This window comes from Sus scrofa, chromosome 2, assembly GCF_054392235.1.
Source record: "Sus scrofa isolate SSC_HxYL_T2T_F1_AM1 chromosome 2, Sscrofa_HxYL_maternal_Yorkshire_Landrace_v2.0, whole genome shotgun sequence".
NCBI classification, from domain to species: Eukaryota; Metazoa; Chordata; class Mammalia; order Artiodactyla; family Suidae; genus Sus; species Sus scrofa.
This window is the reverse complement of record NC_139384.1, coordinates 150,199,499-150,211,997: the sequence shown is the minus strand read 5'-3', so window position 1 is coordinate 150,211,997 and position 12,499 is coordinate 150,199,499. Positions and strand designations below refer to the sequence as shown.

The window sequence follows — 12,499 nt, the reverse complement described above, 5'->3', positions numbered from 1 at the left end:
GTGAGATGGTAGAGGTGAAGGAGGCTCTCAGGAAGTGTTAACTGTTATTAACCACCACACAGGAGCTGCAGCCTACCAAGGCGTGTCTTCCATGTGTGCACGTGGCCCACTGCAGGGAATCAGCCTGATCCTGAGTCCCCTGAACCGAGGCGGGACCCCTGAAAGAAGGAGGAGGACCTGGAGCTCAATAGCAGCCTGTGTGGAGGGGGGTGTTTCTTGACAGGACTGCACCGCCACACCCTGAATCCCACTGCCTGGGTATCTTCAAGTGAAAGTTCCCTCATTAATCCAGATGCAGAAATATAAATTGGGTCATTTTGGCTTTGCACGTTAGGATTGAGAAGCATGGGAGATCTGCAGTTTGCCTTGCGCTCTTTCGGTTGAGAAATCCTCTCTTGTCAGTGCCCTGGTGCTGCCCAGACTCAGAGAAGCGGAGTCATGCTGGGAACTGCTCATGAGAACCTGAGGCACAGTAGTTGGAGTGTCATTTTATTTTTATTTTTATTTATTTGTTTGTCTTTTGTCTTTTCAGGGCCGCACCAGTGGCATATGGAGGTTCCCAGGCTAGGGGTTGAATTGGAGCTGCTGCTGCCGGCCTAAGCCACAGCCACAGCAATGCAGGATCCGAGCCACATCTGCGACCTACACCACAGCTCACGGCAACGCTGGATCCTTAACCCACTGAGCAAGGCCAGGGATCCAACATGCAACCTCATGGTTCCTAGTTGGATTCGTTTCTGCTGCACCACGATGGGATCTCTGAGTGTCACTTTATTAATTTGCAGTGAAAAGTATTACTGGCACGATGTTCCTGAGGGCCTGCCACCACTTTCATGCCTCCTTGAAGGAGAACCATGAGAGAGGCCAGCTTGATTAAAAGGCTGCATTGTGAGCGTGGTACCAAGTTAGGCCTTTGAGTATTTATAGGCTTCAAGTTCCACAACAGGCTCTGACCTGAGGCTGACCAGATGACTGATGATTAAATCATTTTCATTTATAGATAGTGTGGGATGAGTAGGACCAAGGGTCTTCTCTGTCTGATTCTTGTTTTTCTTTCTTTTTCTTTTTTCTATTTCTTTTTTCTTTTTTTTCTTTCTTTTTTTTTTTTTTTTTTTTTGCTTTTTAGGGCCGCACTCTCCGCTAGGGGTCCAATTGGAGCTGTAGCTGCCGGCCTACACCACAGCTCACAGCAACGCTGGATCCTTAACCCACTGAGCGAGGCCAGGGATCGAACCTGCAACCTCATGGTTCCTGGTCGGGTTCGTTTCTGCTGCGCAATGATGGGAACTCCGATTCTTATTTTTCAATTTATTCTCCTAAGGGGCACTTTCTTTGCTGAGGGATTTTAATGCCTTTGGCATAGTCTTACTCTGATTCAGAGTTGTGTTACCCTCTTTAGGGGACTTTGCCTCTTTTTATTCTATCTCGTCTGTACCTTGAACACAGTGTGCTCGGGCTCTGTGTGTGTGTGGCCCACACCGCCTGAACTTTATTGCGTCTCTTGAAGACTTTTATCAGGGATGCAGTTCTTAACCGTCAGCAGTGTTTCTCAGGCTCCCCTTTCCTCTTCCTCCCCACTCTCTCGCACCCTGGATGCTCGGAACTCGTCATTTGGCAGATCTCACGAGCACTTCTGCACAATTGGATGTTCAGAGGTTTTTCTGTCTCCTATTTTGGTAACGAACTTTCTACTGTCCTTTCCTTTCCATTCAATGCCTGGATTTTCCTGAGTGATAGAAAAAGCCTGAGAACTGACACAGTAAGCAGCAACCCTTCCTACTTTCTTTCCTCTTCTCTAGCTGATTCTGGCTCTCTTTGCTTCCTCCCCACGTCTTCCTGATTCTCTGTCACCAGTGCAGGGAACTGGATGGGCTAAGGATCACCCCTGCCCCCAACACACACCTCCTGTGGGGAAGTCGAGAGAGATAAAACCAGAATTATTTTAACGAGGGAAGTGAGAGATGGAATAGTCATTAGTTATATCTCATTCATCCATCCATTCATTCACTCAGGAATCATTTATTGAGCACCCGTCATGTGCCAGAAGCTAAGAATACAGAGGGAAGTAAGACACCATCCTGGTTCTAATGGAGCTCAAAATCTAGGGTAGGCAGTGGTGTGCTGGATGGAGCCAGCACTCACCCACGTGCAAGAGCTGCTTGTTAAATTTTTAGGAATTTGTGAGTCAGTTATTAAGTATAGTCCTTATTAAAAATAAAATTAAGTAACTTACTAATAAATTACATTAAAAACAAATGTAATAAAAACTCAAAACTCATCAATTCCTAGTTATTTTACTGATGTCTATGCCCTTTAGATTATGTCTGTTGTACCTGTGTCGTGGAAATGCTTGCTGGTGATATAATACACATTTCCTCCCAACTCTGAGTGTTCGGTGACATCACGTTAGTGGCTCAGAGTCTGCTGTGGTGGCAGTATTTACACAAAGGAAATTGCGAAGTGTTACAAATCAGGACTCCCTTTTTTGCAACCAACCGTTAAACATTTACCAGCACACACTCTGTGGGGAAGACAGAGAAGTCAGTGGTAATTACAGTGTGATACAAAGGGAAGCACGGAGGAGGGAAGTTAATCCAGGGTCGTGGAGGACCATAGGGAAGACAGATCTTCAGCAAGAGGTCTGCAGGGCTGGTAGGAAGGAGCTAGACATGGGGCAGCAGCTGGGGATAGGACACAAGAGCCTGGAGTATGCAGGCATTTGTATCTAAGCTCTTCAGTAATGAGCACTCTTCAGGACAGTGATGAGATTATGAAGGGCCAGGACAGGTCTCTGAGATTTAGTCTGAATGCAGTTGAGGAACCAGTGAGAGGTTCCCCAGAGAATGTTTCCACGCGCACAGTGACAGTCTGTAAAGGTCATTCTGGAACCTGCGAGGCAGGTAGTGTAGAAATCCAGGTAAGAGATGACGACGGCCTGGACTGAGGTCGTGTAGCAGTGGCCATGGGAAGGAGAAGGGGTGGAGAGATACTGGAGGCCCTGGGACGGATAGGACTTGTGGTCGTATGTGAGGTGAGAGAGAAGGGTGAGATCCCAGTTTCTGCCTAGGATAGGTGAGTGGGTGGTTGGTTATGCCTCTGGGATAGGCTTTAGGGAGGGTGGGAGAGCATCAGTTGCGTGTCAGTTTCCATGAAAAGTCCAAGTGGTGGAGTTCAGACAGACACTGGGAATCTGGATCTGGACTTTGGAGACAGGAGAGGGTAGGAGAAAAGCTGTGGGAAGTGGTGTGCCATGAAAGAGGGCCTGCTGTTTAGAGTTTACATGTTTTAATTTACAGTTTTTACATAATTAACATTTTATGTGTTTGATTTTTAGTTTAACACTGAAGACCAATCCTGCTTTCATTTTTTTTTTTAATCATTGGGGTTGAGGGTACTGGTTGGGGGAGAACATCATACTCTGCTCTACTGTCTGTCACATGTAAGGACAAGTGGAGGGTTTTCAGGTCCGATTGATTGATAACAAATATGTAGTGAAGAAACTGTGGGTATTGCCCTATGCTGGGCAGCTGTATGAGAGTCCTCAGACGTGTAGCTTTTCCTCACCAGGAATGTCGAATCTAGCATGAAGGGGCTGTGTGGTGAAATAGGTGCTGTGAAAAGGTAACCAAACGCAGGTCAGTGTTCTATGTGCTGGTTGAGTTATAAGCCAGAAGTACTATAGCAGTTAGGGAAGGCAGGGATCACTTAGGACCGAAGTATTCAAAGGGCTTCATAGAAGAGGGATAACTTACCTGGTCCTGGAAGAACAGATATTTAGATTATGGTACAGGGGAAAAGAGGGGAAATCTATTTGCAGTGGATGGTTCATCTGCTCAGGGCATAATAAGTACTTACTAATTATTTAGATTCAGTCCAGGTCAAGGATGGCTTTGACTTCTAGGCAAGAATCATGACTTTATCACATAGACTGATGCTCTTTCAGCTTTTTCACTACAGAGTCCTTTGAAAGGACATTTTACATAGCCATCCAGTATGGATGACTGTTTTTGTCTAATGCTATAGGAAAGAACAGGGATCCTGACTGGCCTGTACTTTCTTGCCATCTCTGTTGTTGGTGACCCATTTGAATCTTAAATTTGGTTCTACTAGAATGTTACTGAAACTCTGGTCCTCTGAGCACTGATGAAGGCTCCACTGGTCGGCCGCCAGAGCTTCAGCTGTGGGGAGAAGGGCATGTGTAAATTAATGTTGACTTTGGAGACCATTTGGTTGGTTTCATACTGCTTGCCAGATCATGACACTTTGAAGGCCACATCCCCTCAGCTGGGCTGAGTGAGAGTTCTTGGTGTGGCTTTAGTAGAGTGGGCTTGGAGCCAGGGAGGGGGTGCTTAGCTGGAGCATCTTTGTGCCTGGAGAAATCAACTATTTTGTGCTTCACATAAGAGCATTTACTAATAAACACTTTTCAGCAGAAAACATGTTGTGGCTGTCTGCCTAGAGGTGTGTGTGTGTGTGTGTGTGTGTGTGTGTGTGTGTGTGTAAGCGAGTGAACGAGAGAGAGAGTCAACAAGGGGGCAGGAGAGGTAAGTTTTAGCTGGATCTGGGGAGGTTGGGCAGAGATTGGGAATATACCTCAGTGTGGTTTGTGTTTCACAGGTGGGGAGGTGGACGCACCAGTTGTGCCTGGGATCAAGAGCAAAATATATTAGGGATTGGGCTTTGATTGGGTGGGAGTGAGCTATGTGTTGGACACTAACTAGTTAAGATCTAGTGTCGGTTGGGGGAGAAAGGTTTAGGGAGAGAAAGGTGGAATCTGGCAACTCTGCCTGAAACTGTGATTCTAGGCTGGGGTGTGTGTGTGCGGGTACACATGTGTACACTTCACTGCTGCAGGGTGTAAGCTGTAGTGGAAATAGCTTGGGCTGCTTGGGTTTTAAGGGCACTTGAGCTCAGATGCTGTCTCTGCCACGTATTATCTGTGTGATCTTGTGCAAGGTTCTTAATTTCCTTGAGGCCTCAGACCCTCTTTTTCCTTAGCTTCCTGCTCTGTGGAAGGTCAACAAGTTGCCAAAGAAACTTCTACTTTTCAGAAACCAGGGATCCAGAACCTCCTTCAGACTTCTCATTATTTTCCCAGAGGGGCAGAGCAGGGGAAGCAAAGAGACCTTGGGTTCCTTCTCCTATCAAGCCTTGCCACTTCATCAAGGGTGGAAAGGACTTTGGATGGAATGACGCAACCATATATCCTTTTTCTTGCCAGCTCTGTGGTCATCAGCCAGTCACTCTTTGAGGGAGGCTTTCGTGTGAATTGCATTTGTTGAACTTTAATCCTGATAATAGGCAATCTATGTTTGAGGTCTTTTGGTAAACACAACTCTGTATTAACAGAGATGCATCATTATTGGGCCATCCGGAAGGCTGGAAAGTGCAAAGACCAACACAACAAAGAGGAGCAAACCTCCCAGTTAATAGTCACAGTGGAGATTGTTGTCACTGCTTCCAAAATGGCTTTATTTGGTCTACATCTAGTCTCTGCATGGAAAATGCAACTAGTAATGTCCACTGGACTTTTATGAGCTCTAATCTTATCAGTTCCCTGTCAAAACCCTTCAGTGGTTCCCTGATTGATACCAGATTATGTTTTCTCTTTTTTAAGTCTCTCTACAATTTGAAAACAACATTTATAATGAATATTTGTGCCGTGTTTTACAGTTTCTACATTTACTCCAGGAATGCATTTAGAGTTTAGTATTAGAAAATATATGTGTTGTATACAACATTAAAAGCTTTAAGGAAAAAATCCATATGGTCATCTCAATAGATTCACAAAAACATTTGAGAAAATTCAATGTAACTTTTTGATAAAAAATACAATGGAATTTTCTTAATTTGATAAAGGGCATCGACAAAATTCTAAAACAAACATGCACAATGGGGAACACTAGAAACGTATTTTTTAAAATCAGGAAGATGACAAAATATTCATTAGTGAACTTTATATTCACAGTTGTGTGGCCATCCTAGCCAGTGCAAAATTTCTGTCAAAAAAGAAATTAGAACCCTAAGAATTGGAAAGGAGAAAAAAGGACTCTTGGCCGTATATGCAGGGAATGTGACTGCTTATGTAGAACACCTAGCTGAATCTTCAGAATCTTTGCTATAATAAAATAGAAACAAAAACTGTTCAGTACTTAAGAATAAATTTACTCAAATATATATAAGATCTTCATACATAAAAATATAAAAGTTTGAATGACATTAAAGAAGATCTAAATAAGTGGAGAGATATTCCATGTTCATGGATTAGAAGACAATAGAAAGATGCCAGTTCTATCCAAATTGCTCTATAAATTCAAAGTAATTTCTATCAGAAGCCTATCAGAGTCCTCATGGAGCTTGGAAAGTTACTACTAAAATTTATATGACAGATGAAAAAACTGGAATAGCCAAGACACATCTGAAGCATGGTAATAGGATTGGAGATGTGCCCTACCAGACTTAGACCTTATTATGAAGCTGTAGAAATGGTGTGATATTGGTAGAGAGTTGGATAACCTGACTAAATGGAGTAAGTAGGAAGTCCAGAAATAGTGCCCTTTATATTTGGAACTTTGATGTATGACTAAAGGTGGCATAACAGGTAAGTGGGAAAAAGAAGTATTCACTAAGTGGAACTTATGGGAGAAATAATATCCATGTTTCATATAGTGACATAAAAATCAATATCAGATAAAACTTAGATATCAAAAGCAAAACTGTTAAACTTTAAGTATAAAATACAAATTTATATCTGTCTGGCCTGGAGTCGGGAAGGATGCCTAACTACAAAAGAAATTATACTTGTGGGGTTTTTAATATAAAGGTTTTCTATCTTTATTGGGTGCTCCCCCTCCTTGATAACATTCTCTGTTTTGAGATTTTCGTCTTCGATCTTTCTTGTCCTGTGATCAGCTACCTTCTTTGCACCCGGAATGCAAAGAGTCCCAAAGTTCAGGGGTCTGTGGCTTACATTTTCCTGCTGAACTGAAAGTGGAAAGGAAGCCAGAAAAGGTGTCTGCTTTGGTCAGCCAAGCTGTGGTCTGGCACTCTGATTGCACCAGAATGTTCTAATAGTTACAAATCCCAGTGTGAGATTTAGAGGGACTCTTGCATCTCCAGAACTTTCTCTTAACCATAGCAGCTCCTTTCTTGGAGCCAGTTTGCGTGGCTGGGTGATAGCATCAACAGAGGGCCACTAGAGGAAGGTAAAGAAAACCAGCGTCATTGTCTTAGAGTTAGAGTGAACGGTGGGTCCCCTGATCTCCACAAGTGGAGAATGTTCTGTTTTTCTACCAGCAAAGCAGAGTTTAGCCTTGTCCAAAGAGAGGGAGCTCCAAGGTCTCAGACTTGCCCTGGAACTGAATAGTTTTTATCAGTTTGTCCTTTCCTTGCTTATTTTTTGGATTCTTCTTTCTCCCCCCACCATAAAATTGAGACATGTTGCCTAGGAGTAGTTGGGCATCAGGCTGTCATCCCTCTGGAATTTGAGTGTTTTGTCTTCAGTATAGAGGACTTTGAGATTATGGCAGACCTGCTCACAAAGATACTCTTTCTTCTTCGTCGTCGTCATCTTCTTCATCTTTGCCTCGTCCCCTCCTCTTCTCTCTCCTCCTTCCTTCCTTCCTTTTTCTTCCTTTTATTCCTCCTCCTCTTCTTCTTCAAAAATTTACAATCCCTTGTCTTCTGATGGGATTATGGTTTCCCAAGCTTTTACTTTTGTGTCTCCATTCTCCACACTGTAGCCTATGGGATCTTTCTAGAGCACAAATGTGTTCACCTGCTTTGGGCTCCCTCCACCTCTTTGCTTAAAACTCTGATGGCTTCTCTTTGTTTTAGGGTGAAATCTAAACTCCTTAGCTTCGTTTACATGAGACCTGTGCGACTGCTCAGTCTTCTAGCCTCTTTTCTTGATACCCTCCTCCAGTTTGACTAAACTTCCAGGACTTTGAACACCCTTGACTCCTTTTCTCCAGGTCTTTGTTCATATTGTTTCCTCTGCTGGAATACTCTCTTATCTTCCTTTCTCCCTGTTCATTTCTGCTCTTCCTTAAACTTCTCAGCTTGTAGGAAGTTTTTCCTGACAGCACTGGGGTAGTTTCCTGTCCTCTGTGATTCTGTGACTCTGGTCGCATCATTATGCTTAAGATGTGATGTTTAGATGTTTACTTGGCTTTCTCCTTCTCTGAATGCTAAGCTTCGTGAAAGCAAGGTCTGTAATTTGTTTATTATTGTGTTTCCCTTAAATTGTTTTTTTTTTTTTTTTTTTTTTTTAGTTTAAAATTCTTTTTCATTTTGTGGCCGCACATGGGACATATAGAAGTTCCTGGGCTGGGAGTTGAATTGGAGCTGCAGCCGCAGGCCACAGCCGCAGCCATGGCAATGCCAGATCTGAGCTGCATCTGTGACCTAAACTGCACCTTACGACAACGCTGATCCTTAACCCACTGAGCGAGGCCATCCTCACAAACACTGTGTAGGGCTCTTAACTGAGCCACAGTGGGCGCTCTTCCCTTAAATTGAAATACAGTGCTTGGCATGTAGTAGGCTCCATTGAGTATTTGTTGAATGAACAAACATCCCTGTGAAGTGAGTGGTAACGAGCTTAGTCTTCCCTTACCACCACCCCTCCTCCTTTTAGGGATGGCCCCTTTGTGGGATAAGGACTTCCTGCTCAGTCACACCAGTGCTGGATGGAAGAAGATAAGCTAGGATCTGATGGATGCACTTTGCCCTGAAACAAATTCCTGACCCAGTGATTTCTCTCCCTGGGTCTGCAGTGAAGAGAACAGGCTGACAGCAGTGCCTCATGTGGGTGGGCAAGTGCATGAGCCTGTGGCAGGTAGATGAATGAGTTTACCAACATGTGATCCTCTCTCTCCCCCCTACTCCCTTCCTGTTCACAGCATCAAGCCAAGCTCCCAGCCGCCGATACAGCCTGGGGAAGACGAAAAGAACCATAGGACAATCACTGTCAACCCCGCCCACATGGGGAAGGCGTTCAAGGTTATGAATGAACTGCGGAGGTACTTTTCCTATTTTGCCTGTGTCCTTTTGGAAGGGACTTCCTAGTTGAGCGTCATCAGGTACCAAGAACAGAAGTCAAAACACCACCACCCAGGGAAGTCCCACTCTTCCCCACCCACTCCCAGATGGTCATTTGGCTTTCCCTTTCAAACTCTGATAGAGACAGAATGGCTTCCCCAAATCTCTCCTTTGTCTTTATTTAACATCTGTCATTTAAGTGCTTAATCACCGTGGAAAAATCCTGTATGGTTACAGCAGTTCTGTTCATATACTTGATTTCCAACGAACCAGCTGTGTAAAGGCCAGTAATAGAATGATTGCAACACCTACACACAACTGCAGATTAAAGATTGCGGGTGCTAGGCATTTTCTTTTGGCCTCCCTCTCTCATTCTTTGTTCCGAACTTCGTCTTTGTCAGGACAATTACATGAACAGAACAATACCTAGCTTCTCAGATGCCATTTAACTCTATAAGGAAAAAAGTGAAGTGCAAAAGCACTCATCCTGACTGAGCTAAGTGGTGAGGGCTGCACATGCTATTTGTAAGGCCAATGTGCATGTTAGAGGAGCTTGTTGTAAGAAGGTTCAGGTCCTATAGAATTTTTTTCTATAGGAATGCTGTGCATACAGTCTCTTTTTTACCATAGAGCTCAGAAGCTTCTTTTGCCTATACAATTATTTTTGTCTTTTTTATTGAAATATAGTTGATTTACAATGTTGTGATAGTTTCGGATATGTAGTGTGCATCTGTTAACGTGTGATATAGTAGCACGTATCTATTCATCCCAGATTCCTGATTTGTCCCTCTCCACTCTTTCTCCTTTGGTAACCGTGAGTTTGTTTTCTGTGTCTATGATCATATTTCTCTTTTGTAGATAAGTTCATTTGTATCATTTCAATTTTTGTTTTGTTTTGTTTTTTTAGGGCCGCACGTGTGGCACATGGAAGTTCCTAGGCTAAGGGTTGAATTGGAGCTGAAGCTGCCGGCCTACACCACAGCCACAGCAATGGCAGGATCTGAGCCGCATCTGTGACCTACACTACAGCTCACGGCAACACTGGATCCTTAACCCATTGCTCGAGGCCAAGAGTTGAACCTGTGTCCTCATGGATAGCAGTTGGATTTGTTACTGCTGAGCCACAGCGGGAACACCAGGGGTCAGATTTTTTAAATTAGAGTTGATTTACAATGCGATGCTAATTTATGCTGTACTGTATTATTTGTTTAGATAGTGGAATCTAAAAATATAAGATGTAAGTGATATATGATATTTGTCTTTCTTAGTTCACTTAGTAAGATAATCTCTAGGTTCATTCATGTTGCTACAAATGGCATTATTTCATTCTATTTATGGCTGAGTAAAATCCCATTGTATACATGTACCACATCTTCTTTATCCATTCCTCTGTCAGTGGACATTTAGGTTGTGTCCATGTCATGACTGTTGTAAATAGTGTTGCAGTGGGATGAATGTGTTTTTTCAAATTATGGTTTTCTCTGGGTATATTCTCAGGAGTGAGATTGCTGGATCACGTGGTAGTTCTATTTTTAATTTTTTCAGGAACCTCCATACTGTTCTCCATAATGATTGCACCAGTTTACATCCCCACCAGCAGTGTAGGAGGGTTCCATTTTCTCCACACTCTCTCCAGCTTTTGTTATTTGTAGACTTATTAATGATAGCCATTCTCACCAGTGTGAGGTGGGTACCTCATTGTAGTTCTTATTTGCATTTCTCTAATAATGAGTGATTTTGAGCATCTTTTCCTGTGTCTGTTGTGTCCATGCCATGATTTACCACATATTCCCTCCTATTGTCAGGTGTAACTGTTAATTTCCTCTTTTCTCTCTAGTTCCTGAGCTCCCTGAGGGCAGGGGCAACTTCTTAATCATTTTGATCTGTAGCACCTGCTACTTCATAGGCACTTCGAGTCATTCACCAGAGATGCTCAGGTGGACTGGTTAGGATCTGGGATGGGTGGGTGGCGGTACAAGTTAAAAAATGAAGATAGGTCAATAAAAATGGTCTTTCTTATTGTGTAAATAGTTGTTGTGAAGGAGAAACACAGGAAATTAGGCATCAGAAATGCCTACCAGGCAATAATTATTAGTTTCTTAAAGTGTGTTGTGAAAGCAAGCATACAGACTCTGACTTTGGAGAGCCCTTCTTAAGAGGAAGATGCTTGTGCTAAATTTTGAAGGACAAGAGTTAAGGAGATGAAAAGTGGTGGGGTTAGGGAGACAGGTCTTCCAGGCAGAGAGAATGGCATGAGCAAAAAGCACATATATTTGAAGGTATGTTTGTTGGGTAGGAGATTGAACTGCTTGTAAACAAAAGTTCTTTATCAGTTTCCTCATTTCTCCTTTCTGCAGGGCCTAGTCTTTGGCATTAAAAACCAAGTTAAATTAAATTTGTCTTATGCCTCACTGCTCACTTGTTATTAAGCCTTCTCCCAGATTTCCTAGATGCTCCATCCATAGTTGTCTTAGGCATTGGGCAGTGCTAATGTTCATGCCTAATGTTCTTTTGTCACTCAAGTATTTGTGTTGTGTTCCCTAGACACTATGAAGTTCCTCATTTAGTTCCCTTGAGTATGGCTTGTGTCCTTTGTCTGATATAAGACTGTAAGTCTCCAAATAAGCCACCTAACTTCACACTCAAGGAATTAGAAAAAGATCAAACTAGGCTTAAAGTTAGCAGAAGAAAGGAAATAATAAACATTAGAGCATAGATAAAACGAAATAGACACTAGAAGGACAATAGAAAAATAATCAATGAAACTAAGAGTTGGCTTTTTGAAAAGATCAACACAATTGACAAACCTTTAGCTAGACTAAGATAAGAGAGAGAGGACTCAAAATTTTAAATGAAAGAGGAGACGTTACAGCTGTTATCACAGAAATACAAATGATTATAAGAGGCTGCTATGAACAATTATATGCCAACAAATTGGGTAACCTAGAAGAGATGGATAAATCCTTGCAACATATACACACTACCAGCTGAATCAAGAAGTAGAAAATCTGTGCTGACCAGTAATGGCTAAGGAGATTGAAACAGTTATCAAAAGTCTTTGAACCAGGAAAAGCTTGATAGTTTTTCATGATCAAATGGTTTCACCAGTGAATTCAACCAAATATTCAAAGAAGAATTAATTAATACCAATCCTTCTCAAACTCTTCCAAGAAGTTGAAGAGGAGAGAAAACTCCCAAACTCATTTTAGTTTTGCAGATTAAAAGTTTTTTTTTTTAATTACTTTTTTATGGCTGTATCCACAGCATATGGAAGTTCCTGGGCCAGGGATTGAATCTGAGCTGCAGCTTTGACCTCTGTCACAGCTGTGACAATACTGGATCCTTTTTTTTTTTTTTTTGCTTTTTGCTTTTTGCTTTTTAAGTCTGCACCTGTAGCATATGGAAGTTCCCTGGCTAGGTGTCACATCAGGGCTATGGTTGCTGGCCTACACCACAG

The 12,499-nt window shown here is 42.6% G+C and overlaps 1 protein-coding gene across 37 annotated transcripts in view; it reads left to right on the top strand.

Moving 5' to 3' along the window:
• KLHL3 (kelch like family member 3) overlaps nucleotides 1-12,499 on the top strand; it is a 288,734-nt gene that overhangs the window by 175,320 nt on the left and 100,915 nt on the right. For 23 of the 37 annotated variants that reach the window (XR_014838844.1, XM_021084794.2, XM_085014707.1 and 20 more), the window contains one exon: nucleotides 8,904-9,023. Coding sequence is in view for 17 of the 37 variants with exons in the window: in XM_003123968.6 (XP_003124016.3) it covers nucleotides 8,904-9,023 (120 nt within the window). In the remaining 20 variants the exon portion in view is untranslated. Of the gene's footprint in view, nucleotides 1-2,549; nucleotides 3,220-8,903; nucleotides 9,024-12,499 lie in introns of those variants that run through there. The other 14 variants (XM_085014701.1, XM_021084793.2, XM_085014708.1 and 11 more) reach the window with 4 other exon arrangements.